The 27,444-nt window shown below is 43.3% G+C and overlaps 1 protein-coding gene across 1 annotated transcript in view; it reads left to right on the plus strand.

The window, feature by feature from the left end:
* Window positions 1–27,444, plus strand: part of SLC28A3 (solute carrier family 28 member 3) — a 101,627-nt gene that overhangs the window by 58,863 nt on the left and 15,320 nt on the right. Inside the window, exons 8-13 of the mRNA XM_053293077.1 lie at window positions 5,547–5,624; window positions 9,898–9,978; window positions 11,097–11,177; window positions 17,629–17,754; window positions 18,672–18,802; window positions 21,491–21,659. Coding sequence (XP_053149052.1) covers window positions 5,547–5,624; window positions 9,898–9,978; window positions 11,097–11,177; window positions 17,629–17,754; window positions 18,672–18,802; window positions 21,491–21,659 — 666 coding nt within the window. The remainder of the gene's footprint in view (window positions 1–5,546; window positions 5,625–9,897; window positions 9,979–11,096; window positions 11,178–17,628; window positions 17,755–18,671; window positions 18,803–21,490; window positions 21,660–27,444) is intronic.

Raw genomic sequence — 27,444 nt, forward strand, 5'->3', positions numbered from 1 at the left:
ACCTTTCACTATGTAAACTACTTTGAGAAGTGTTTTTTTTGAAAAGCAGAATATTTTGTTAATAATAATAATTTATTAATCTAACACATTAATTGCAGTCTTCATTATCAGAACAGATTTTATGGACTAGGACTGCAAAGTAAGTAGGCACAAAAATATTTATTTATTAAAATGCATATGCTGCTTTTTAAAAAAAATTCTCAAAATGGTTTAAATAGGAAAAGAAATCAGATAGTTCTTATTTCTGTCCCCCAAAGGCCCACAGTCTAATGAAAAACATAATTAGACTGTTTTATGCCCCAACCACTGAAGCAGTGCTGTGCTGCAGTTCATTAGGGACGGTTGCTCTCCCCTTGCTAAATATAAAAGAATTGCTGTTTTAAAAGGTGCCCCATTGCTCAGTTAGCAGGGGGTTGTTTGACTTTTTGTCTTTGTCTGTCTGTCTTGTCTGTCTGTCTGTTTGTTTATAAAATTTTTACCCCCATACCTTTACTATAATCTTAGGGCCACTGAGACAAAAAGGAGCAATGCCTATTTCAGTTGGTGCATGCCATCTGCAGTTTAATAAGTACTTGGATTAAAAATCACTTTTTCTTAATCTGCTGCCTGCCTGATTAATCAAGGACATGTTTTTAATTTATTAAAAATCTGATCAGTCAACTAAACTTTGCAACTTTAGTTTATAGTATTGCAGCCTTAGGCATTCAGATAAAATAAACATTCAGAAATGTTTCCCCTCATCTAAGAATAAGTTAAATAAGGAAAATGGGAGTGGAATATGCAGTGCACCTTGTTTTCGTGGGGAAATGAAGGCACGGAGTCCCTTGTTATCCACAGACCTATACAGCTGATTAAGTGGTGTGTCTTAGTAGCTGCTTACAGTGATTGAGATCCATTCACTTCAAAGCACTAGAGCTGCAACTATGTTGCATAAAAAGTTTTTAATGTTTTCAGTCTCCTGTTCAGAACAAGTACATTCTGTCTCATCTCTCTAAAAGCAGTAAGCTAGCCAGGGCGACATTTAATCGGTGTTTTCACAGTGCCTGCATTTATTAGTTTTCTTCTTTTCATACTTCCAGCTCCTTGTTAGGGAAAAGAATCTATTGTGCTGCAGAACAGCAGAAACAATCTGAAACACTCCTGAGCTTACCTATGAATTGTTTGTTTATTATAATTTCCCCTTGGTGACTGCCACTAGGCTATGGAGCTCACTCGAAGTTGAGATCTGCATGACTCCCTCTTTTGCAATCTTTCAAAGGAAATTGAAGACTGCCCTTTTTATCCAGGCTTTGACCAACGAGTGGCCCTATGCTCTTTTTTTAGGACATAGCTGTGTTTGTTTTATTTTGAGGTTGTTTTTATTAAACGTTTAGGGTTGTATTAATCTTGTTGTTAACAGCCCTCAGGGCTTAGGATGAAGGGTGGTATAAAAACTATAAATAATAAAGAAACAATAAATATAAAGCTCTCTAGAAGATCCAGGGATAAGGAAAGGGGCAGGTGGAGGCAACTGCTGCTGCCCGCCCCCACCACCACCATGGACACCGCCCCATTGGCCTCCTAGCAGCCATTGACCTTCCTTACCCTACTAGGGCATGCTGTTTGCTTTCCCCACCTCACCCCACCAGGGCATGCTTCTTCTTTCCTCTCTTGTCCCCACAGTGTGAGCGAGGAATGTCCCTGCCACCACTGCCTGTTTTGGTGGCACAGTCTGAGAATGTTTATGTGCCTCCACCACTGCCTTGGCAGCACAGCCTGAAAATGCCCACAGCTTTTGCTGTTGCTGCCGCTGCCACAGACTGGCCTTGTTTACATGGCCAAACTGGGGGGCAGGAAACTAGAGGGAAGGCAGGATCCTATCTTCCTGCTCCCAGATGACCAGAGCCTGTTCATGGCTCTGCCACCCACATGCCCACACAAATGGTGTGAGCAATCTCTATAGTTGAGATTGGGGGTGGTGAGTGACCAAGCCAAGTCCTCCAGTATCCCACAATGCACCATGCAAGCAATAGAAAGGTAGCTCCTCTCCCTGGCCTCGCAAGCCTCAAAACATTATGTAAACATGGCCACCAGCCACACAGGAGCAGTTTAAAAGTGGCTGTGGCACAGATGACCTGAACAAGAGGCAAGACAGGCTGTTTGTAGCTTGAGTAGCATATCCGGGCCACCCAAGTTCAGAGCTGCTGGGTCGAGAGGACTCCCAATGCCCCAGATGACCAGAGATTCCAGGGTTAACCCTCTCCTACCCAGGAATCTCTGGTCATGAGAACAACCTAACTCTCTGGGCAAAGAGATTATCCAAGCACCTCATTTATTTTACATTCTGTTTTTATATTGTTGCTACTGATTTTCAAATTTCATAAATCCCCCTCTTTTCTGATCCAGTAAAAACAGCCTCCTCTTTTGGACTGACATATGAGGTTAAATCACACCTAATTCGCCTACAAACAGAAGCAATCTGTTAACTCTAGAACGTTCCACTCCAAGAATCTCACTGACCTACATCACTTACAGGAATATCTTCCCACTAAATATCTGGAAATGATAGAAGTAATAGGTCACTATCAACACTACTCAAGCACAACCACTATCAGACTGGTATCCTCTCTTCCTATCTTTATTAGCTTTGGCTTTTAAAGTTCACTGGGAGTTTAGCATTTTAATACAGAAATATGATGGCCTTTATATTACCCCACTTTGAGGTACAAGGGGTAAGTGTGTGTTTATATATTAAAATGCAGCACTGTTTCTCAGAAAACGTACAAAAAATCCAGTTTGCCTATCCCCTAAATTGTGGGATGACTAGCTATTAGTGAGAAACACGAGTCATGTGTTTCAGTAATATATTGCTCAATTCTGATCATTCTGTGCTGAGCCTTGCCTATGGAAAGTGTTACAGTCCAGCAATGAACTAAAACTGCCTTTAGTGTTCAAAGCACAAAGCACAATGGTGGCAACCCTATGCAGTGAGAAGGAAAGGAAAGAGCATCCGCTGAGAACCAGAAAGAAGTGATGCTCTGGTAATTCCACAGTCTAATCCTCTGTTTATCTGTGGTTTCAGAATATTTGTCTTTCACCCCAGCAATATCTGGGTAGCTTCCTACTACTGTGGGGAAGTCTCAGTTCAGAAAGAGGGGTATAATACTATATTCTAACCCACTTGATGCCCATTTAAAAACACTAACACCTCTACTCACATTATTATTGTAGTATGGGAGCCACACAGTGAAGCTCTTCTCATATCATGGAGGTAACATCAGAAGTCACAGATCACAAGGAAGGAAAACCCATGCCATTTCTCCTCCCCTCTCCACCAGCATGGCATCTCCCAGAAACTGGTATCACCTGAGCATTGTGCCAGTACCTTTGGTAGGGATGTGCACGGAATCGCAGCAGGGAGGCTCGAAGGTGGCGGGGGTGCCGCTTTAAGAGGGGGAGGGTGCACTTATCCCTCCTGCCGCTTACCCCCCCCCCCCACCGCCGGCGCCAGTCTTTTAGAAAGCCTATCGGGACAGCAGCATACCTCCCTGCCGCCCCATTGCCCCCGTATTCCAGATATAACCGGAAATCACCAACACACCTGCACACCCTCCCTCACTCTTAAAGCGGCACCCCCACTGCCGTCAAACCAGTGGAACCACCGGTTCTTCACACCAGTTCGGAGGCCCATAAAGGGCCTCTGAACCGGTTCCGTGCACATCCCTAACCTTTGGATACTCCCATCCCATAACACTAATGTAATATGAGCAGAAGCCTTTGGTATGTTTATATGGGCAACAGAGAATTAGGATACATAGTATTCAAAAATTATTCATAGCCACTTCCTGTACTGCACCTCGGCTAAGGAACAAGGAAATAATCTAGATACTGCTATGATGAAATCAAATATGCCAACTCTGCAGGGGAGGTAAAGATGAAACTTAGTTCCTGCTCTTGTATGAGACACCAAAGGAAGGAGAGAGGCCTACGGGTGTTGTCCTCACATTTTTATTAGTTGCAATATTTTTCTTCATGAACTCACATTATGTTACCCGGAACCACTGGTTACACACAATTACTGCCAAGTTCTTTGCTCTTAGAAAAAGGATAGAAATAAAGTCCTGCCTCTTTAGTGCAACATATTTATTAGGGATGTACAGTCAAACCAGTTCAGTCTGAAGGCTCGGGGTTGAGGTGAACCACCCCCAGTTGGGCTCGACCCCAGACCAACTCCCTTCCCCTGTTCCTTTTGGGGGAGTTGCAAACAAAAAAATGTAGTATTTTTATTATTATTATTATTATTCATAATAATAATAATAAACTTACCCCTCCAGGGGGGTTCTCCAAGGTGGAGGAGGGTCTGCAGTGGTGTGTCCCCCCACCAGCCTTCCTACCTTAAAAAATGGCCCCTTTTGGGTTTGGGTCTTTCCCCTGGCATGGTGGTCATTTTGGAGGCTGCCACACCTGCGCAATAGGCCTCTGCATGGCCTGGGCATGACCAAAGAACAGCTGAACAGGGCCATTTTTGAAGGCAGGAAGGCCAGTGGGGGAAGGGAGAACTTCCACAAACTAACACACATACCCTGCTGCCTTGGAGAACCCTCCTGGAGGTGGTAAGTTTAAAAAAAAAAGTTCGTGAACCACCCCCCCCCCCCCCGCTCAGACCGAACTGGGGGAGGTGGGGTGCTGGATCAAACTGGTCCAGTCTGGTTCAGGTCTGGTTTAGACTCGAACCAAAACAGACCAGCCAGTTCCATGCACACCCCTAATATTTCTAAAAGGCTGTTATTTTCTGGATAACAGAGAAAAACCAAGTTGTGAAAACCTCCTTTCCTTCCATGGTGCAAAAAGTGCAAACCATTAACTTCCCTCTGACAGACTGCAGGATGCAGTAAGCTGCTGCCCAACATTCCTACTAAGGATGTGCACAGAACCATGGCGGGGAGGCTCAAAGGTGGCGGGGTACTGCTTTAAGAGTAGGGTGCAGGCGCATCAGATACTTCCAGTCATATCCAGAAAACAGGGACAATGAGGCGGCAAAAAACAGGCGCTGGCAGGAGGAAAGCGGCAGGAGGGGTAAGTGTACCCTCCCCCACTCTTACAGCTGGACACCCCCCGCCATCAAACCGGTTCCATGCACATGCCTATTCCCTACAGCAGGTTGGAAATGGTGCTTAGATCTCTCACACTCCACTTCCAGTCCTGTCTGGCCTGCTTCCCAGCACAGGATAAGAGGGCATTGGCCTGTGGCATTACAGATGGCTGTGAGGTGGGTGGATACCCTCTTATTTTGTGCACAACTGTTTCATTATCCAAATGACTAAAATGTTTAAATCATCAGCCTACTTCTAATCACATACTGTACTGTTCATGATCTCTGGCAATGTCTCTGGCTCTACCAGTTAGTCCTACCTACTAAACAACAGACCTACCTACTAAAGTATACCTACTGCAACACAGGCCCAATGAGTTGAAGATAACTGTGCAGAGTAATCACTTCTAGCATGCTATTGCTTAGGAAAGACTGTCATTTATTCTTTTTAATTTTTTTTTCTTTTTCTTTTAAGACTTTCTTGGGGTACACTGATGCTGGAGCTGAGTTTGTCTTTGGTAAAAAATATACCGATCACTTCTTTGCCTTCAAGGTAAAATTCCAACCATGACTTACAATGTTTACACTGTTATCAACAGAAATATCCTGACATGTTTCAGTGGCTCTTTAGTTTCACTATGGAGATTAACTGTTTAATAACATAACAAAGTTGGGTTCTCTACTTTCTACCCGCTAAACAACATTTCAAAACAGCAGGAAATCAAATATAGATTTCATTTTCCCAGTAAAGTATTTTTCATGCAAGGTGTAACTGAAATATGAGGGAAGGATGCCAACGCATGTTACCTTGTTTTGAGGCTGCCATCCTTTTTAAATGACAGAAGCTGTGGCTCTCATCACATGCATCTACAGCAACGGAGTGCAAATGCCATTTGACTCTTGGGTGCATGTCACTTGCGCTTTCCCCACTCATTTGTTGTGTGGCTATAAGGGAGAGAGAAGATCAGGTAGGAAAGGCCTAATCAATTGGCCCTACCCATGCAGTTGTGTCTTTCACACAGTGCTTGGGAATGTGTGGGATTGCACCATGGGGAAGTCGTTCCCATACTGCTATGGGAGAATATCGATCAGCCCTCAGCGTCTCCAGCTGCATTTAATATGTCGTTTTTCAGCATAGTATGATTGGGAAATGGCCACATCTCTTGACCTACCATATTGCTGTTAAAGGCACAGGGAGAAAACGGTGACAAGCCTGTTTTACTGATTATGTTGCTTTGATTAGAATGCTACTCTTTGTGTGCATGAACTGCACATTAACTGTGAGCTACCCAGAGAATGATTTATTCTGGGACAGCCATATAAAGTTATTATTGTTATGCATTATTACATGTCATAGCAGCATAAGAATGATTGAGGAGAAGACGGAACAAAGAAAGATAGGTTGCCACACCTTCTCTGAGAAAGAAATCTACCCTAAACTGTCTTTCAAAATATCCAGTATGAAAATATATTAAATGCACCTTCATTATGCATGTACAAATGTTACCCTGGCATTACATCACTACTACAGTATTTCCTTAAAGCAGAAGGTGGCATACTCTTTCTCTATTGTGGCAAAAAAGTTGATTGCATAATTATATTGACAGAAATAAGAAAAACTTTTTTAAAGATTAGTTAATATTCTCTTAATTTGGTCTGTCATCCAAATTACACACAACTGTTACACTGTGTCAACTATATTCATAAGTTTAAAGGGAGAAAATCTGCCTTAGGGACTAAATATATCCTCTGTGTTCAGTTCTGAAAACTTGGAATTGTTTATTTAGAAGTTCAGAATATCAGTAGGAGCCACCCATTTGTAAAATTCCATTTCATAATTATCAGGAAAAGCTCCACAGGTGTCCACCAGTAACAAAGAACATACAGTTCCTTTGCATGCTGATCAAAGGCCCACTCAGCCTGCTGCTCTCTATGCCGTGTGAGATAACAACAAAGATTTATCCCTACATTCCTCACAGCATATTCTGTAAAGTTTAAAACCCATTAACGGAGAGCATATTCTTTATAATCCTGAAAGCAGCTTTCATGTTCCAGCATGCAAATGCCAGGCTGCTGCCCAGTAAACTGAGGGTACTTTCTAGTGCTGCTGAAGAAGTTTCTGGAAAACATTTTACTGTATAATAGCAGCAGGTTGATTTAAAACAGTTTAACTCCTTAAATGTTCACATCCATCTGGGGATACAAAAGTTCACACTTGGATAACTGATAGCACAATCTCTAGACCCAAAATAAATGATTTCTAAATGCTTGTCTCTAAATTTATCTGCACTTTTAAAAAAGCGATGAGGTCTCTAAGATCACACTGCAAATAGTTTTGCTCTGTTATCACCTGAAACAGGGGCATAGCTAGGGGAGAGGGGGCATGTATCCACTCCTCTTTCCAGTGGTGGGCGGCCCCTTGGAGTGAGGAAGATAATGAAGAAAATAGGGAGGAGTAGAGTTGGGGGGACCACAGGAGCTGGGTGGGCCAGGTTATTTGAACCCATTTGCTTCATTATAGCAACACCCCTAACCTGAAATCAACTTCAGGCAATTTGTCCCCCCCACCCACAGCAAACCCTCACTGCTTCACCCTCATCCCTAGGATCTGTGTTCTTTCCCTCTCACAGAGAAACCTGGCTGAAAGCTCTTACCTCTTCCTGCTCCTTTCTGTGCTTAGCTCCTCTCCCCGCCTATACCAGGGCCTCGGTCTCTCTCAGCTCCGCAAACCTGCTTTTTACAATTGTGAGTAGCCATGGCGTGCCTACTCATGAGTAGACCCCCAGCCAGGGGTCTTCCCCCAGTATGCCCTGCACGCTCGAGCAGGGCATACTGGGGCATATGGGGGCCGCATGGCCCCCGAGCTCCCCAGCCCCCACCAGCTCCGTCACAGAGCTGGCAACCATGTGGGTGGCCGATCCGGCTGCCCAGGGCTCCCAGCCACCTAAGGCTTCCAGGCTTAGCCCGCTCTCCCCGCAGTTTCTAAAAAAACGGGTCTCAAGGATCATGAGACCCGCCTCCCTGTATATTTACCCTAAGACATGAAATAAGAAAGCTAACCGCATGTTGAAACCATTGCTATAAATGATCCTCCCTTGCTCCACATTGTGCACTAAACTTAAAAATCTATTTGCTACATACATTTTCTATGTCAATAAGAGAAGTTGGATTGTGATTAATAGAAGGTATAAGCATGTGTGACCTTTTGGCAGAACAAGTTGTGGCAAGGGGCCATTATTGTAATTTGAAATCTGGTCTATTTCTCACTGAGGCCATAAACCCATCTTTGGTTTGTATCATGGGTTTACTTCAGCTTGCTGGTGGGGGCTCATATACCTGGATCTCTTCACACACACATTTCCTATACAGAGAAAAACTGGCATATCAGGGAGAAGAGAGCTAGCCTAGCTTCAGCCTTATGTGCTAGTTTTTCTATGTGCTGGACTTTTTTCCTGTGGTTTTGTATTGCGGCATATTCCATGATGTGTGAGTTCCCATCTACAGTTTGAAGTTATACAATCCAGAACAGGCTTACCACTTCAGCAAGACAGGCCAGAGATGTGACCATCTAAGTAAGGTAGAAGGTATACTGTGATCAGCATTGGCTTCAAAACCAACTTAATTTACCATCAATATTGTAGGAACCAGGTGTTCCATGTGCTGTACCCATTATTTTTTCTATTTTTGCTATGTTTATCAATAAAGAGTACATCTTTCCATTAGGAATACATGTCCCCAAATCTGCTGCTTTCGAGAAGTACCAATTTGAAATCTCCTCCTAAGATCCCCCGCCCCGCCGGATTCCTGCTGCATAGGAGATGGTGAATTCCTGTGCTCTCAAAGTGCAGTTCTGCTAAACATTCCACATGTAATTTAAAGAGAAGGGAGAATGGCACACCTAATCATCTGCCAGGCTCAGTCAGGGTCATAAACCTGTTCCTCCACTTTATTTTAAACCAAAGTGCTTTTCATTCTGTGCCACCAAACAAGAATGGAGATGAAATATATTTTAAGGAAATTGTTTTGAAAAACACTCCATGTTCCTGCTCATTCTTGCTCAGTCTCAGAATACCATGCTTTGATACAATAATTAAAAGCATTCTTGAGGAGGACTGCTGGCTCTAAATGATAAAGGACTGGACCTTTGTTCATGTGCTTTATTAATAGGCCAACATCTTGGATGGGGAGATAGGATACAAGTATCCTTGATTTTATTATCAGCAGTAAATACCCTACATCCAAATCTATGGCCACATTTGCATGTAACGTGAAACCACAGTTAAATGGGGCAGAGGTTGGCATTTGTGGGATTTGTCTTCTTCCCATTCTGTCCCTTGTTCCTCCCTCCTGGCAGTCAGGAGCGAAAGGGGATGGGATGGTAAAATGGGCACTATGTGCTTAGCTCTCCGAAAATGAAGCAATCAAAATATATGTTCACAAGCACATGCAGTTGTTGTGGTGGTAACATAAACATGGCAGCCCCATTAGATTGCTGGGATGGCAACATCTGGCAGAGTAGTGATACCCAGAGCCATGTTTAAAAGGCAGCCCCACCCAGGAATTCTTGAATGGCTGAGGTCTATTTTTTGCACAGTGATGCCTCTGCTAGCCCGATTTTGCCCCATCGTGTGAATAGCCTCACAATCCCCCACGTGAATACATAATACAGAACTGTGGTTGACTTCAAAATGAAAGCAAAAGCTTTGACTCTTCTCTTCTGTGCTGTAAATGTGTCCTTAGTAGTACCAACCCTTTCTTTGTACTTGCAAACGAGAGAAAGGAACATTCTTGACAATAAATGTTGTTACGTTTTGTCTCCAATTTAGGTGCTCCCTATCGTCATTTTCTTCAGCACAGTGATGTCTATGCTTTACCACATTGGATTTATGCAATGGCTTATTAAAAAGGTAACAAAGTCCTGGGCACTGTCCCAAATCCCACTGAAGTGAATTACAAAATTTCTTATGCTCTTTATTGTATTCAATCTTGTTTCAAATATTTATACACTCTTTTCTTTCCACCACTCATGTTTCTAGAAAGACTGAGGGGGGTGGGCATGGAATCCCTAGAGATCTCCCAGGAAGTCAGACTATTCAATATTTATAAGTTTGACCTTACCCTGAAATTCTTATTCTTCAAGCTGTGTTATCTGAATTCACGAGTGTGCCTTATGCAGCTCCTGTGACAATGTAACCCTACCTAGACTTATTCGTTTGTTTTAAGAGCTCAAGCCAGATAAACAACTTCTAAAGTACAATTTAGATCACTTTGGCTCAATCTAAGATACTTGCTGGGACTCCTAGGTAGCTGACCTATGTTTTATGAATTGCTGCATTGTCATAAAATGGTACATGCATGGTATGCCAAAATGAATTCCCTTGTTTAGCCTTGAACGTTGGATCACTTAGGGAAGAGATATAATTATTATTCAAGACACAGAAATGGTACTCTAAGCACTTTATGAGATGAGTCTCACAATCAGTGAGACCCGCCTTAAGGGGGTTGCGGGGAGAGTGGACTTAGCCCGCTCTCCCTGCGGATGATCACTACTGCAGCCCTGGACGGCTGAATCAGCCGCCCACATGACTGCCAGCTCCATCACAGAGCCGTTGGGGGCTGCGGGGATCAGGGGCCATGTGGCCCCCAGAAGTTCCAGGATGCCCACGCAACTGCGCAGGGCATCCTGGAGAGACCCCCCTAGAGCCAGGAGGCTTGTTTCAGCCTTCCAGCGGGGGTCTCCTCATGTGTTGCCATGGCACGGAGCCGTGCCGCGGCAATACACATTCAGAAAGATGAGGTTAACGGAGCACTCGCTCCGTTAACCTCGGCTAAGGGAAGGGGTACTTCGGAAGGTTTGCTGCTGGTGGCTGCGTGGCTCCCGCGGCAGCAGACGATCAGCAAAAAGCAGGCTAGGATCCCTTAGCCCACTTTTTGCCGATTGTGAGAATCTCCTCAATGAGTGTGGACTAGCTAGAATACACACAAAAAATAATTATCTGTATTATTACTCTCTCTTTTCTCTTAGGTTGGATGGGTAATGCAAATAACTTTAGGAACAAGTCCAGTTGAATCTCTAGTTGCAGCCGGCAACATATTTGTGGGACAGGTGAGCTGTGAAATAGAAAAATAAGCTAATAGTTTTCGGGTAGATGCATTAAAAATAAGCCATGTGTAAGTAAAGTACCATTACACAAAATCATTCCCTTCCCCTAGGAGGCACAGAATAATTTTAAAAAATTAATGTTCCCTTTGGAAATATAAAAATCCAGTAGTTCCAGCAAGAACTTTTACAGACTTAAGACAGGGGCTGAATGTTCATTTGAAGTCCAGCCTCCTCCTCCTCTCCTCGCCTCCTCTTGATCGAGCTGTACTCTTTGTCAGTGGTGATGTGCTCTCTCCGTTTGTGAGGCCCAAGGCAATTGCCCCATTGTCCTCCCCCAAAGGTCCTGAATTCCAGTACTAAGGCAAAAATATTCTCTTTAATTGCTTAAAGGTGTAATCAGATATACAAAACTGTCTGAAGAGCAGAAGACACACTCTATTTTGAGTGTGTCTCAAAACAGATAAATATAAAATAAATATATATAAAATATTAAATATTAAATAAATAAATAAATAAATAAATAAATAAAATTTTGAGGATCCTCCCAAAGACGTAGCAAAGTTGAAGTGGGCCTTGGTAACATTAGTGAAGATGGGGCCCTGCCCCCGCCCCCCTCTTTTTCTCATTCTCTCTCCCACGTCCTTGACTGATGTATCAGTATTGTCCAGGTTAGCACAGACAAGGATAAAAAAAGGAGAGGCAATCATAAACCTGTTCCTTGGTTTGATATCTGCTAGTGTGACCAAAAAGGCCATCTAATGGCGCAGTGGGGAAATGCTTGACTAAAAAGCAAAAGGTTGCTGGTTCGAATTCCCGCTGCTACTATATCTCAGCAGCTATATAGGAAGATGCTGAAAGGCATCATCATCATACTGCGCTGGAGGAAGCAATGGTAACCCCCTCCTATGTTGTACCAAAGAAAACCACAGGGCTCTGTGGGCTCCAGAAGTCAAAATTGACTTGATGGCACACTTTACCTTTAGTGTGACCAAGAGCATGAACCTACTCAGAGGGAGACAATGCAGATAAAATGTAATTGCTTCCCAGTGATTCTTGTTAAGCTCTAGATTAGAAGACAGAATAACCAAGTGCTAAATATGTGCTTAACGTAACATGTAGTTTGACTCTCATGTTTCTTGGTGTGGAGAAGAAGGTTTTGCCCATCCCCTAACACAACCTGTTTGTTTGACAAACACAGCTGACGTGCTTGTTTTTTTCTTAGCTACATAGGAAGGAGCCAGATCCAGCCCTTTAGGAACTGTAACTACAGCATGGGGAAAAGAGGGCTTTGTTTTGTTCTGCTGTGACCCCAATTGCTCCTCCATGACTATTTGCCTTGGAAATGGAACTATTTGCTATTTGCCTTGGAAGATAAAATTCCTTTATTTTTATTAGTTTTCTGTATACCAATGTGATTTCCAGTTCATCTTTCAACATAGTTGTACTAAAAATCCAATTTGCTCTCATGTAAATATTTTCTTCATATTTATATATCTAGTTGTTATGTCCTAGTCCTTATTTTCATCACCATAGTAATCCTCTAGTTTCATTACTATAGCAAATTCCCCAACTGTTATTTTTACATTTCAAGCCCCATTAATAAATCCATCCAAATTCACATTGTTTTTCATATGCCGCAGAAAGGGTTTCCAATTTTCTAGAAAACTTTCTATATGACTTTCTCTTACTAAATACAGTAAGTTTTGCCATTTCTGCATATTCATATCCCTTCATCAACCATTCTTCTCTTGCTGGAATTTCCGCTGATCTCCATTTCTGAGCAAGAACCATTTTAGCCGCCGTTGTAAGATATAAAAAGTTTCTATTTTCTTTTGGGATTTCTTCATTAATTATGCTCAACAGGAAGGATTCAGGTCTCTTGTGAAATACACATTTAAGAATCTTTTTGAATTCATCATAAATCATATCCCAAAACCTCTTTACCTCCCTGCAGGACCACCACATGTGGTAAAAGGACCCCTCGCTTTCTTTACGTCTCCAATGCTTATTAGATACATTTTTATACATTAAAGCTAGTTTCTTAGGTGTTAAGTAGCACCTGTACATCATTTTTATAAAATTTTCTTTTAAATGATAGAACGCTGTAAATTTGAGGTCTTTCTTCCATAGCTTCTCCCAGGCCTCTAGATTAATATTATGACCTACATCTTGTGCCCACTTTACCATTGTTGATTTTACCACTTCATCTCTTGTTTCTTCACATAATAACAGATTGTACATTTTGGAAATTAGTTTTACATCACTTTCACATAACTCTATTTCAAATTTTGATCTCTGCTCTTCAAAACCTATTTTCAACGCAAGATAAGATTGGCGCCAATGAGAGCTTCCCTTCCAAGGCAAGTAACAGTCGTGGAGGCGGAGTGATCCAGACTGGCGCTGTGGCAGGCACAAGGGTTAAAGCCCTCCATACTGCAGTCCTGCTCCAAGAAAGCATAATCTAGCTGCTATCTAGATAAGGGAGACGGGGGAAGCATATCACAGTTACGCACATGCTTAATGTAATGTGAAGACTGACACTCAGTTCATTGTGGGCAGGTTCTAGGCCCTACCTCAGAGTACACACCTTTACTTTCTTCCATAAGCTAGTATGCACTCTTTCATGAAGTGTCACTGGAATTAAGGAAACCACTCACAAAACTCCCTCCTTTTTGCCATGGTCTTTAATGTCCCCCCCCCCTCAACTTACTCTTCTGAGCTGTCCCGTTCCAGAGTTCCTCACACTGCAACCAGTAAACATTTTTAGTCCTTCTCAAAGGGTAAAGTATCAGACCAATCTTGAAGCGCTCCCCTTGCTCTGGGTCCCCTGAACTCCCCCCAACCCTTACCCCACTCCTTTGCAACCAGTAAGGCTGTTAAACAGTTAATCAAGTAGGGTATTAGAATGTGAAGATTCAGCAGTTTGGAAAGCTTGAGCAGGAAAGTATTGTTATTGATTTCACACACAGAAACAGAAAAACATAACAGGAATCTGTACAAAATGGAGCTAACTTGTTGATATAGAGGCGAGGCACACGAGCAGTGTGAGGCTCCGAAAGGAGGTCTGCGGGGAGAGCGGGCTTAGGCCACTCTCCTCACAGATGATCAAGAAGCAGCCGTGGGTGGTTGGATCGGCTGCCCACACAACTGCTGGCTCCATCACAGAGCTGGCGGGGGCTGCAGGGATCGGGAGCCACGCAGCCCTCGGAAGTTCCAGGATGCCCCGCGCGAGCACATGGGGCATCCTGGAGAGACCCTTGAACCCGGGAGGCTGCTTGCAGCCTCCCAGTCGGAGGTCTACTCATGTGTCGCCGTGCACCGCAGTGACACATGATCAAAAATATGAGGTTAACGGAGCACTCACTCCGCTAACCTCGTCTAAGGGGATGGGTACTTTGGGAGGTTTGCTGCCGGGAGCCGGGCAGCTCCCGTTGCAACACACAATCAGCCAAAAGCGGGCTAGGCTCCCTTAGCCTGCTTTTGGCCGATCGTGAGAATAGCCTCATGGACTTGCAGGGAAAGTATTGCAAGCAGGTCCTGTAAACTTAGCCAGCTACTCTGCAACATACACCTTCAGCTGAGACTTTTACGCACAGCAGGTTTTACCACGAGTTTACGGGGAGGCTTTACTGCAAACTCGAAGTTGTCCCAAAAAACCACTGCAAATAGAGGATTGTTTACCCTGGATATAAATCGGGCTACACTCTTAACGTGTAGTGAAAAACCCAAATTATGTGTGAACTGCTGAGTCTAGCTGACAGAGCTTATCACTTCAAAGCAATGGATGAGCTATAAAGATTAAGAAGGAAAGAGGTATTTGTTCATTTATTTTATTATCTAGTTTCTATATTGCTTTTCATAAAACAGCCCAAGGTGGTTTACAAAAATTAAAATACAATAAAATTCCATAAAAATCACGTTAAAACATTAAAATCCATTAAAACAAAAACCATAAAACACCAGAAAACAAACATAAAAAGAGACAGAATAGCAAAAAAGTTAAAAAGGCCCTAAGGGGTAAACGCCTGAACAAATAAAAGGTCTTTAGTTGTTTTTTTAAAAAACAGTCACAGATGTCACGGAGCAGACACCTACTGGGAGAGCATTAAAGAGCCTGGGGTCAACACAGAGAAGGCCCTGTCCCATGTACATGACAATCTGGCCTCTCTCAGTGTTGGCATGAGGAGCAAAAACCCCTCTGATCAGGGGTGTAACTAGGGGAGAGAGTGTTTGCCCCTTTCCCCGGTGGTCCCTCAGAGTGAGGGAAATAATGAAGAAAATAGGGAGAGTGGAGAAGGGGCCCTCAGGAGGTGGGGACCCAGGATCTTTGAACCCTTCCACTCAATTATAGGTAAACCCCTGCCTCTGATGACCATGTTGGATGGGCAGAAACCCTTGGGAGCAGGCAGTCCTTCAGATATTCAGGGCCCAAACTGTTAAGGGCTTTAAAGGTAATAACCAGCACATTGAATTTGATCCAGAAACAAATCGGCAGCCATTGCAGCTCTTTCAAAATAGCAGTAATATGCTCTGAGCAAGCAGTTCCAAAGAAAACTTTGGCAGCTGTATTTTGCACCAATTGAAGTTTCTGAATAGTCTTCAAGGGCAGCCCCACATAAAGAGCATTGCAGTAATCCAGTCATGACATGACTAAAGCATATGTAACCATGGCCAGATCTGCCTTATCAAGAAAGGGATGCATCTGGAGCACTAGCAGAAGCTGTGAAAAGGCACCCCTGGTCACCTTTTTCACCTGAGCATCCAAAAGTAGAGCCAGATCCAGCAACACTCCCAAGCTACACACTTGCTCATTCAAGTGTGGAATACAACCTCATCCAAAGGCCACCTAATGGTGCAGCGGGAAAATGACCTGATTAGCAAGCCAGAGGTTACTGGTTCGAATCCTCGCTGGTATGTTTCCCAGACTATGGGAAACACCTATATCGCACAGCAGCGATATATGAAGATGCTGGAAGGCATCATCTCATACTGCATGGGAGGAGGCAATGGTAAACCCCTCCTGTATTCTACCAAAGACAACCACAGAGCTCTGTGGTCGCCAGGAGTCGACACTGACTTGATGGCACACTTTACTTCACTCTACAACCACATCCAGAGCTGGTTGAATCACTCTATCTTGATTGGCTTTTCTACTGATCAGCAGCACCTCCATCTTGTCTGGATTTAACCTCAGTTTACTAGCCCACATTCAGACCATCACCACCTCCAGGCCCCCAGTTCAGTACATCCACTGCTTCCTTAGGATCTGATGTCAGAGAAAAGTAGAGCTGCATCTCATCTGCATCCTCTTTGTCATGAGCCTATTAAGATCATCTGGGGAGATCCGGTTACAGTTTCCACCAGCCCATCTGGAAGCAACTCGAGTCCAGGTCTTCTCTGTGGCTGCCCCAGTGCTTTGGGATGCATTTCCTGTCAAAATAAGTGCTTCTCCATCTCTGATTTCTTTTTTTAAAAAACCTTAAGACATACCTGTTTTCTCAGGCTTTTAATTAAAATTAATTTTAAACTGTTTAATTGTTTTTATGCTGTGAAATTATTTTGTTTCACTCCGTGAATTACTTTTAGTTGTTTTTATTCTGTGAAAGTGCACCTACACAGAGAACAGAAGATGGTCAAAACTGTTGTGAGCGGCCCTGAGCAGTAGGGTACTGGAGGGGTATAAACATAAACATAAACATAAACATAAACATAAACATAAACATAAATATAAATAAATAAATAAATAAATGAAAACCACCACTCTCCTGTTGCACAATAGAAAATGCTGGCATGTCGATGCAGCAGCATTAGTCTGAATGGCAGCCGCTATTTTCTAAGTGCTTAACAAACGTTTTTGGACAGCCAGCCACTTAGTCAGCATCTTGTGGGTCTAGATTCATTTCTGGCTCCAGATACTGCTTGGCATGCATTCTTCAGGTTCTTCAGGTTGGTTGTCCTCCATTTAATACTCTGGGAAGTGATGAAACCCGGCTGCTTCTTCAAGAAATAAAGGTTTATGCATGACCTGAACAAAGAAGCCTTTCAGTGAAAAGAAGCTTTAACTCTCGTCTGGTGTGTGACAATATGGCCTAGATGGCACTGTGCTATAAAATCTCTGCTCAACATACTTAACTGTCACAGCAAAGGAAAGGGAAGACTGGTTGTATAAAAAGGGGCAAAAAGTCAATTGTGCAAGAGCATTTCCGCTTCTGAAGCTACACGGGCAAGTTACTGAAAGAGAAGCTAGCAAGAAGCTCATTAGGAACAACTGCATCAGAGCAACCAAGAAATTGAATACATAGTTCTGAAAAGGCCTTCTACAAATGCAAGTCTTTCCAGCTTACAAAAAGAGAAAGTGGAGTTGAAAATTGAAAGTGTGGATCCTATTTCAGCAAAACTTTGAGGTGTACTGTACATAGAATTCATTTTATTTGCTTTCTTTTCTTTTGTTCAGACAGAATCTCCTCTCTTGGTGAAACCTTATTTGGTATATGTCACAAAGTCTGAACTGCATGCCATTATGACAGCAGGGTTTGCCACCATTGCTGGAAGTGTCTTAGGAGCATATATTTCTTTTGGGGTAAGAACTGAAACACACTAACACCTACTAATGTTTTCCAGGTTATTCCAGACTCCCATTGCCTTCTTTCCCACCCCCACCCATGGTTAGTAGGAAGAAATGTTAAACTGAACTTCATCAAAAGGGGAACAAATAGTTTAGCATCATTCCCTGCAGCATATATGAACTGAGGAAGAGGTTTCACAGCAAGTGTACTACCATTTTTGCAAGCACACTCTGTTACATCAAGGAAACACTACTCTGGAACACAAACCCTTGACTTAGCAGAACTAGCTAGTGTGACATCCTTGCATCAGTGCAACGTGTTTGCACTAGTCTGGATGTCAGTCAATGGGCCTCACTTCTAAGCAAACATGCATAGGACTGTATAGTGCATTAATGTGGTTTTCAAACTTTCATGCTGACTGGTGTTGAGTTCTAGTCATGGGGAAGAAAATCATTTGTACGATGGTGATAAAGGTAAGATGGTCTTAGTTAACTTCCTCCAGATCATGGGATTCGCTCTCTGTCCTTGGAGAGGAATTTGGAAGCAGTTTCTGAATCCTCTCAGGCCTTCATTTAGCCTTTCTACTTTCCACTCACAAAGCCCCTGTCTACAGCCCTTCTACCAGGGGCATAGCTAGGGGAGAGGGGACCCATGTGACGGCCCCTCAGTGAGGGAGATAATGAAGAAAATAGAGAAGGGTGGAGCTGGGGGTCCCTCAGGAGGCAAGAGGGCCCGAGTTCCTTGAACCATCCACTCAATTATAGCTACACCCCTGCCTTCTCCAATATTATACCACTCCCCTCTTTTCACTGAGCTGTACTGGAAAAGGTGGCCACATGAGAGTACTAATTCATACTTCTCAACTTTTACTAAGGGTCACACGAGTGCTCATTTTCAAAATGAATGCAGTGATATCTTTTTTAAATTACAGGTTTCAGCTTCCCACTTATTAACTGCTTCTGTGATGTCAGCACCAGCAGCTTTGGCCATCTCTAAACTCTTTTGGCCCGAGACTGAAATTCCCCAGATAACTGCACAACAGGGTACAAAAATTGAGAAAGGGTAAGTAGGAATATACCTGCATGACAACAAAGCATAGCCATAGAAAAAGGTGATCTATACAGATGCTCAGTTGTTATTCTGGTCAGTGGTAAGGAAACAGCTGTAAACAATTCAGTTTTAATGGGTATTAAAATAATCCTAAATCAATAGGTTTGTTTCTGAGGATAGTTTCACAAGCATCCTAAGAAAGCTATACCAATTCACATTAAGTTAATCTGGGTGGCATCATTTGTTGCAGAGAAATTAGTTATCCTCTATAAGTAATTGTACAGGAAGCAACTTTAACTGAGCATCTGTATATCTATTTCAGTTAGTTATTTATTACAAACTAAAACATAGGCTAAGAGGTTAGTTATTTAATACTAACTAAAATACAGGCTAAGAAAACAATAAACAGACTCACATTCTCTCATGCAGAGAGAGAGAGAACCTCTCAGTTTGAATTTAAGTCAGCAAGTAAGGAAGAGACAAACACAGTTACTTCACCCCCAAGCCAGTACATAGACACGTTCAAATATATACAAACATTCTGCATATAAAGAACTGAGACAATATGCAGGGCAAAATGCCAACATTATTCATGTGAACAGTGATGTATGCAAGTCTCCTTAATTGTGTCATCCCTACAGTCACAGGTGACCAGCTAGATTTCCCAGTTCAGTACAACTGCCATGTCTTTTCCTAACAGAGGATCAGTGTCCACATTACTCACAATGACAGGGAAAAGAGCACCAACTGAAGTTCTGCCTGTCACTGCTTATCTGTGCTAGAACAAGTTGCACCTGTGGATTTCTGAGTTCCAAACAGCTGTTAAAAATACAGAACATTGGTAAAAAATATTTTTAAAGCTTCATAACTCTGGTGTCACAATAATCAAACACCAAAAAAAACTAAGGGTAGATGTAGGGTAGTAGCTACACTTCCTCAGCCATGAATTCATAAGATGGCTTCAGATCCATGATTATTCCCTCAGCTTACCATACCACATTTGTAACATAAAGATAACCATCTTGGTCTGCCTTACAGGGCTATTGTAAATACTGCCAAAGGCCAAACTAAATGGCTGGTAGGAGATCTGTGATCGTAGTTCCCAGGGGTGTAGCTATAATTGGGCAGATGGGTTCAAAGAACCCATAACTCCTGAGGGCCCCCAGCTCCACCCCTCCCTATTTTCTTTATTGTCTCCCTCACGCTGAGGGGCCGCCATGGAGAAGGGTGAACACGGGCCCCCTCTCCCCTAACTACACCCCTTGTAGTTCCTGAAATCTCTAGTTTTATTTTACAGCAGCTGCAGGTGGGAGTTAGCTGTTCCTGCCCTGATTTTCCTGATCCCTCTCTCCCTCACATACACATACATGCACACCTGAAGCTGCTATATGCCCCACTAGGGAAAGCATACAGCAGAACAACAACATGGAAGAACATTTGGATCAGAAAAACATCATGAGGTAGAAGGATTTACACACACCCCTAGACTGCTGTTCCAATCAGATATGGAGCCCCACATCAACAATTGTTGAAGAGTAAAAATAGAAATGTTGGGACATCCAATCACTGATCTCACATATCTCATGTAATTTCACTGTGAAATAGTATCAGCTCTACAGGAATCTAGAGATTCCTGTGGCACACATGCTCCTGTACATTGATTGTCTAAGCCCAGGTGTTTCCCCTGATCTCTGGTTGGCAACATACCAACCTGCCATGAAGCTGATACCCATCATCTTATATTTGAACTCAATTTGACAATGTCAGTTTCATGTTGAGTTGGCATGTTGCCAACCGGAGACTGGGAAACATTTCTGGAGCACACACACTGTAAGAATTTCTAGGTTCTTGCAGAACCAACATTAGATATGTCAACTCTGATTATACAGATTGTGTGAACTGACCCATAGTGTATGACGTCTTTAATATTTACAAAGAGCTATAACCACCTAATGGCATGGTGGGGAAATGACTTGACTAGCAAGCCAGAGGTTGCCAGTTCGAATCCCCACTGGCATGTTTCCCCACCATGCCATTAGGTGGTTATAGCTCTTTGTAAATATTAAAGACGTCATACACTATTCCCAGACTATGGGAAACTCCTATACCAGGCAGCAGCAATATAGGAAGATGCTGAAAGGCATCATCTCATACTGCGCGGGAGGAGGCAATGGTAAAACCCTCCTGTATTCTACCAAAGATAACTACAGGGCTCTGTGGTTGCCAGGAGTTGACACTGACTTGATGGCACACTTTACCTTTATCTATATACATGCTAAGTATTTTATAAGTATTAATTCTAAAAGGTTAAAGGTTAATTTTTTAAAAATGTAAAGTGATTTTTGTCATGGCAGAAAAATATTATTTTATTTTTTGCTATTTTTGTCCTTTTACATGAGGAGATGCCACATTAACATGCACATTAACATTAACATTATCATGCCAGCGTGGTGTAGTGGTTAGAGTGCTGGACTAGGACCAGGGAGATCTGAGTTCAAATCCCCATTCAGCCATAAAACTAGCTGGGTGACTCTGGGCCAGTCACTTCTCTCTCAGCCTAACCTACTTCACAGGGTTGTTGTGAAAGAGAAACTCAAGTATGTAGTACACCGCTCTGGGCTCCTTGGAGGAAGAGCAGGATATAAATGTAAAAAAATAATAATAAATAATAATAATGTTCTTCTTGTTTTCCTGGCAAAGAGACTCAAAGAACCTGTTGGAAGCTGCAAGCCAAGGTGCTTCTGCCTCCATCTCACTGGTGGCAAACATCGCTGCGAATCTGATTGCCTTCCTTGCCTTGCTGTCTTTCTTCAATGCAGTCCTGTCATGGCTAGGAAACATGTTTGACTACCCACAGTTGAGCTTTGAGGTACTGTGCTAGAAACCTTTAGCTGAGCTGTGATAATTTCTCCAGGGGTGGATCTACAGTTGAGCACCTGTGTGCTCTGCACATGAGCTGCCATGGAGGGGGAGCTGCCACACACCACCTCCCATCACCTCTGCAGTGGCTCCCTGCTCACCGCTGGCATCACCACTCGCTGGTTGCCTCCAGTTATACCACTGCAAGGCGGTATAACTATGCCCCTGCCCCGGCACCTGTTATTGTTGGGATGAGCTCATGCTGGGGTGGGGGTGGCACTGCAGAGGCCGGCAGCAGGTGAGCAGGGGCAGGGGGCGGTGAGCCACCAAGGAGGGTAGCAGGGCACTGAGGCGGGTAAGCAATGGTGGCAGTCTGCCAAAAAAACCCCTAGATATAAGCTGCCACTGACTTTTCTACTCTAGTGATTTTCTCCCTTGCTTAAAGAAAAATAATTATATTTTGATATTAAGATGGTTAGCAGGACCAAGCAAAATTGGAGATGCAACTTATGAGAAATCAATCCCCCCCGCCCATGACCTGCAGCTGACTGACGCAATGGCTTTCTCAAAAGAGTTGCCCCCTTCCTTTATCACTTTATGCTGGTCATAGATCAAAATAAAGACTTGGCTTGACTTTATCACTTGTGCCCAGTCCTTAGCCTGTGCAGTTTCCACCTTCCAGGGGCAGAGCCACCATTGCATGAGGGGGTTCAAAGAACCCAGGCGGCTGTGTTCAGGGGCCATGCCTGGTGCTCCAGCCACACACCCTGCTTCTGATGTCAGATGCAGGGGGCGTGGTTTTGCTCACAAAAGGAGCCATGTGCTCCATTTGCTAGCAAATTCCAGCCAGTGCCACATTTGCAGGTCGGCCAGAAGTGGCTCTCCTTTAAAAGGCTTTAAAAGGTTAAGAGATTTAAAAGGCTAAGAGATTTAAAAGGCTTTAAAAGGCTAAGAGATGCGTAATTGTGATTATCCACTAAAAATGGTGGAGTTGTGCCTTTTGAGAAGTACCACTGGACATCTGGGGACCTGCAGAGCACATTACAGCACTTTGTTTCTACTAATTTGACCTTTTTGGCCATTTTTAGCCTTCCCCCCACCCTGCTCCAGGAACCTAACTCCCTGAGTCCAGATACTGGAGTTCACCTGTATATACTTGCCAAAATCTTTCAGTTCAACAGACATGAGAAAGAACATAATCATCCCCTCCCCTTCTTTGTATCCCAACCATTCAATTCACCTGAGACAAGCTCTTCAAAGTTTACAACAAACACACATGCACACACCCAATGCACACATCACTCCAAACCAGGCTGTACTTTATAGCAACAAATACTAGTGAATGGAAACTCCCCAAACAAAGAAAACCTTACTGAGCATGTGCAGCTCTGAGCACATGCTGCTTAAAAGTGTTGCTTCTTCCTATGCTTAAGGGACCACACACATAGCAGGATTGCACTTACACTCGTTTGTGTCTGCTCCTAGATCCAGCACAAACTCCTCACCTTTAGAGGCACCTTTTACCATGGTGATTCTCTTTATTTAGCAGGGGGAGAGTAACTGGCCCTATCCACCCCCAGCACAGTACTTCCAGTGACTGTTGCTGATGTGTGTCTTATGTTTCTTTTTAGAATGTGAGCCCTTTGGGGACAGGGAGCCATCTTATTTGTTATTTCTCTTTGTAAACCACCCTGAGCCATTTTTGGAAGGGCGATATAGAAATCGAATTATTTATTATTATTATTATTATTATTATTATTATTATTATTATTATTAATCTTCAAAGTCCTCCAGGGAGCCTTTGTCCAACCTCTCTACACTCCTGTTCCTGCTCCTCAAGGTCCACAATTTTCAGCTGACCAATGTTATCTGCCCTTTCTTAAGGCCTGGAACTCACTTCCAGAGCATCTACATTATGTCATCCCTCCCTCATCCTTCTAATTTCTCTCCAAACCCATTTCTTCTCTAAAGCATTAGGCTTAGCCCATTTAGTCCTAATCCCCTGCTGAAACTAAGGCTGCATTCACATGTAACATGGAACCCTCTTCCCCTGTGCTCCCGTCTGAATTTGAGAGGGAGAGCTCCCTCTCTGCAGTCAGTGAGACTGCAGAGAGGAGGGGGAACTGGCTGCCTGGACTTCTTTCTTGACTGAAGGACAGCACCGGCAGCCAATCGCAGCTGGAAGGAGGGAGGAGCTTCCTCCCTCAACTCTGGTTGCCGACAAGAACCAGAGTTGAAGGTAGCGAAACCCTCTACAGACGAAAAGTACAAATCGGAGTCTGGGAAGGGAAACCAGGGTTCCATTTTTCATCCAAACTGTGGGTGCATGCATTCGGACGTACACAAATTTCAATCATAGGTCCCTTTACCTCTGATTTCATGTTACATACGAATGCAACCTAAGTATGTGTAATGAACTTAAACCCATATTCTTCTCCTGTTACTCTTGCCTCCATCTTCCTTTGTTGCTTTTCCCTGTGCCAGTGTTTAGATTAGGAACATAGGAACATAGGAAACTGCCATATACTGAGTCAGACCATTGGTCTATCTAGCTCAGTATTCTCTTCACAGACTGGCAGCGGCTTCTCCAAGGTTGCAGGCAGGAATCACTCTCAGCCCTATCTTGGAGAAGCCAGGGAGGGAACCTGAAACCTTCTGCTCTTCCCAGAGCGGCTTCATCCCCTGAGGGGAATATCTTGCAGTGCTCACACATCAAGTCTCCCATTCATATGCAACCAGGGCAGACCCTGCTTAGCTATGGGGACAAGTCATGCTTGCCATTACAAGACCAGCTCTCCTCTTCATGATTGTAGGTTACCACCCCAAGAACTTACCTTATTTTGACCTAACTGAGATGTTAACAGCATAATTGGACTGTACTACAGGTGAGGGTCACATGATGAAATGCCCCATCATGAGAAAAATTTTACCTGCACACAGAAAACAAGGTTGTCAAAGAAAGGTTGGGCTATAACCCTTCTCCATGAAATGCTAGTTTTCTCTGTGCAGTGGTTTGTTTTTTAATAAAGAGGATCATTCAATCATGTGAGCTTCCCTGCCATGTAGTTTAAAGTAGTACAGTTCAGACATTGCTTTACTGCTTTAGTGGGAACTAGGCCTTTGTTTGTTACTCTGTAGTGTGCCGTTCATATTGAAGGTATGTATATAAATGCAACAACGGACAGGGAGCCATCACATACAGGGAGGGGAGCAGTCTCCATGAACTAGGCACTGGTCCTTATAGTATACAATAAACCGAGGGGCCTACAGAACAAAAAACAGCTTCAGTGAAATGATTCAAGCGCTTCAAAAATAAAAGGGCCAAGAATTTAATATGTACAGCTCCAGCCAATTACTTTGTGTATCATTTAGTTGTGTATGTGCCTAAGGTGGACATTTCTCCAAAGTGGAGCTTTATTCTCAGTGTATCAATGCTATCACTCAATGCTGCATATTGTGGAAAGGGTAAATCACTGAGAAAACATCATGCATACTTAAAACAGAGCAATAACAAGAGAATAGCTTCCATTCATACTCAGAATGAAAAGAGAGTCACTTTAAGCATGGAAGAAAATGATGACAATCTGTGCAGATATGTACTTTGGAAATGGCAACCTTGATGCATATCAGGAAAACAAAATTAATGGATTCCTTAACAACCTACTGATGCCTTGCCTATCCAAATACAAAGGGATAAATTATTAAAAAGCATTGGATGAGGAGTCTATTAATAAATTAAACAATGGGGAGGCAGCTGGCCTGGATAGTTTCTCAAGAAAATTCAGTGAGTTTTTTAATAAAGTGTGAGGGCTTCATTTTACATGCCATACTAAAAGTGACCCAAATGTCTGTTCTAAGAATTTGTGACTAGTGAAGACATCCTTTTGCCATGTTTAGCCTACTTTCCTTAAGGTTAAGTAGGTACGCTTGTGAGATGCAAGCCGCTCACCGCCCTTCTAGGAGGAGCACGTGACACCGGGAGTCAGCTTCCACTGGTTGCCGCGTGCATCCTGGGCCGGCAGTTCAATCCGTCTCTCAATCATGCAGAGAATGGACATGCCGGAGGCGAGCTCCGAGGCCGGTCACGAGCACATGGCCAGTCCTCTTGGAGCGGGTGGCACCAAGGGCTGTATTGGCGGGATCTGGGCTCTTAAGCCCACCCGCCAAAGAGGCCTCCGAGCCGGGCGAGCGGCAGGCGGGTGAGCTTTTAAGCTTGGCCCGCAGCACACACACCCCTTTTGTTGCATCCGCAGCCACCATTTTAGGCCGCTGTGGCTGTGCGGTGATAGGCCCGTGGCCAGGCCTCTGGACAGCAGGCTGCGCCAGGGGCTGTATTGGTGGGCTCTGGGCTCTTAAGCCCACCTGCCAGAGAGGCTTTGAGTCAGGCGAGCTTTTGTATGTGTGTGTGTGTCCCTCTATCAACTTCGCAATGCCTGGACCTATATTAACCACATTGGGTACAGTTGTAGGGACACATAAGGACACCTCAGCAGCATTGTTTGTGATTATGTCATCCACTCCAATTCAAGATGTGTGAACTTTTGAAGCACAAGTGGGCTAACTTTGAACTGCCTAACCGATCTGGACCAAATTTAGTACCATTGTAGGGATAAATAATGGTGTAGTTTAATTGTGTAGTTTGATGGCAGATACATGAATGTTTGAGGCACAAGTGTGCAAACTTGTGAACTACCTGATTTGGACCAAATTTGGTAGAGGCGTAGTAACACATAGGGACACTTCAACAGCATAGTTTGTGATGATGTCATCCATCTCAATTCAAGATGGCGGACATGTGAATGTTTGAAGCACAAGTGGGAACTGATTTTGACAAAATTTAGTACAGTTCTAGCAGCACATAGGGGCACTTCAACAGTGTAGTTTGTGATGATGTCATCCATCCAATTCAAGATGGTGGATGCATGAATATTTGAGGTGGAAGTGGGCTAACTTGTGAAGATGGTAATTATCAATTAAGATTAAAGTGAAAGGAAAGTAGGCAGATTAGTTCTTACCAGAACTTCTTGTTATAAGATTATTGCCAGAAGACTGGATTAGGTTTTTCCAAAGCACTGAATATCAGAATTCAGCTTTGATTAAAATACAATATGGACATAAATATACTTTATAGTGACCTTAAATAAGTCACCTTAAGTGGCGCGGTGGGGAAATGCTTGACTAACAAGCAGAAGGTTGCCAGTTCAAATCCCCACTGCTACTATATTGGGCAGCAGCAATATAGGAAGATGCTGAAAGGCATCATCTCATACTGTACAGGAGGAGGCAATGGTAAACCCCTCCTGTGTTCTACCAAAACAAAACCACAGGGCTCTGTGGGCACCAGGAGTTGAAATCGACTTGACAGTACACTTTACCTTTCGTGACCTTAAATATGAATTTCATATTTCCAAACATATAAGACATGTAAAAGATGGTCATGGAAAATAAGGTAGGATTTAGCCATGAGGAAGAGTAATTAATAGGTGGGGTTTTTCATACTTACAACACTACTTTAATTATAGCCACTGTTTCATGCTCTCCATTACCTGAGAAAAAGCAAGTTCAAGGCAGCCTTTACAATGTTTTATTGAAGGAGAAAGTGCTGAAGGACTTATTTACTGATGTGCAGTTTGAGGTGGTATTCCAGGGTTGCAGTGCAGAAATAACGGCACATGCATAAAGTGTTAGCCATAACATTCCAACAAACACCACATAATTCCATAAATGGATTGTGCAATATGTAGAGAAGCACTTCCTTTAGTCTGTACTGGAGGGCCCAACTAGATGCTTGAGGG

Source organism: Hemicordylus capensis, chromosome 2, assembly GCF_027244095.1.
Source record: "Hemicordylus capensis ecotype Gifberg chromosome 2, rHemCap1.1.pri, whole genome shotgun sequence".
Classification (NCBI taxonomy): domain Eukaryota; kingdom Metazoa; phylum Chordata; class Lepidosauria; order Squamata; family Cordylidae; genus Hemicordylus; species Hemicordylus capensis.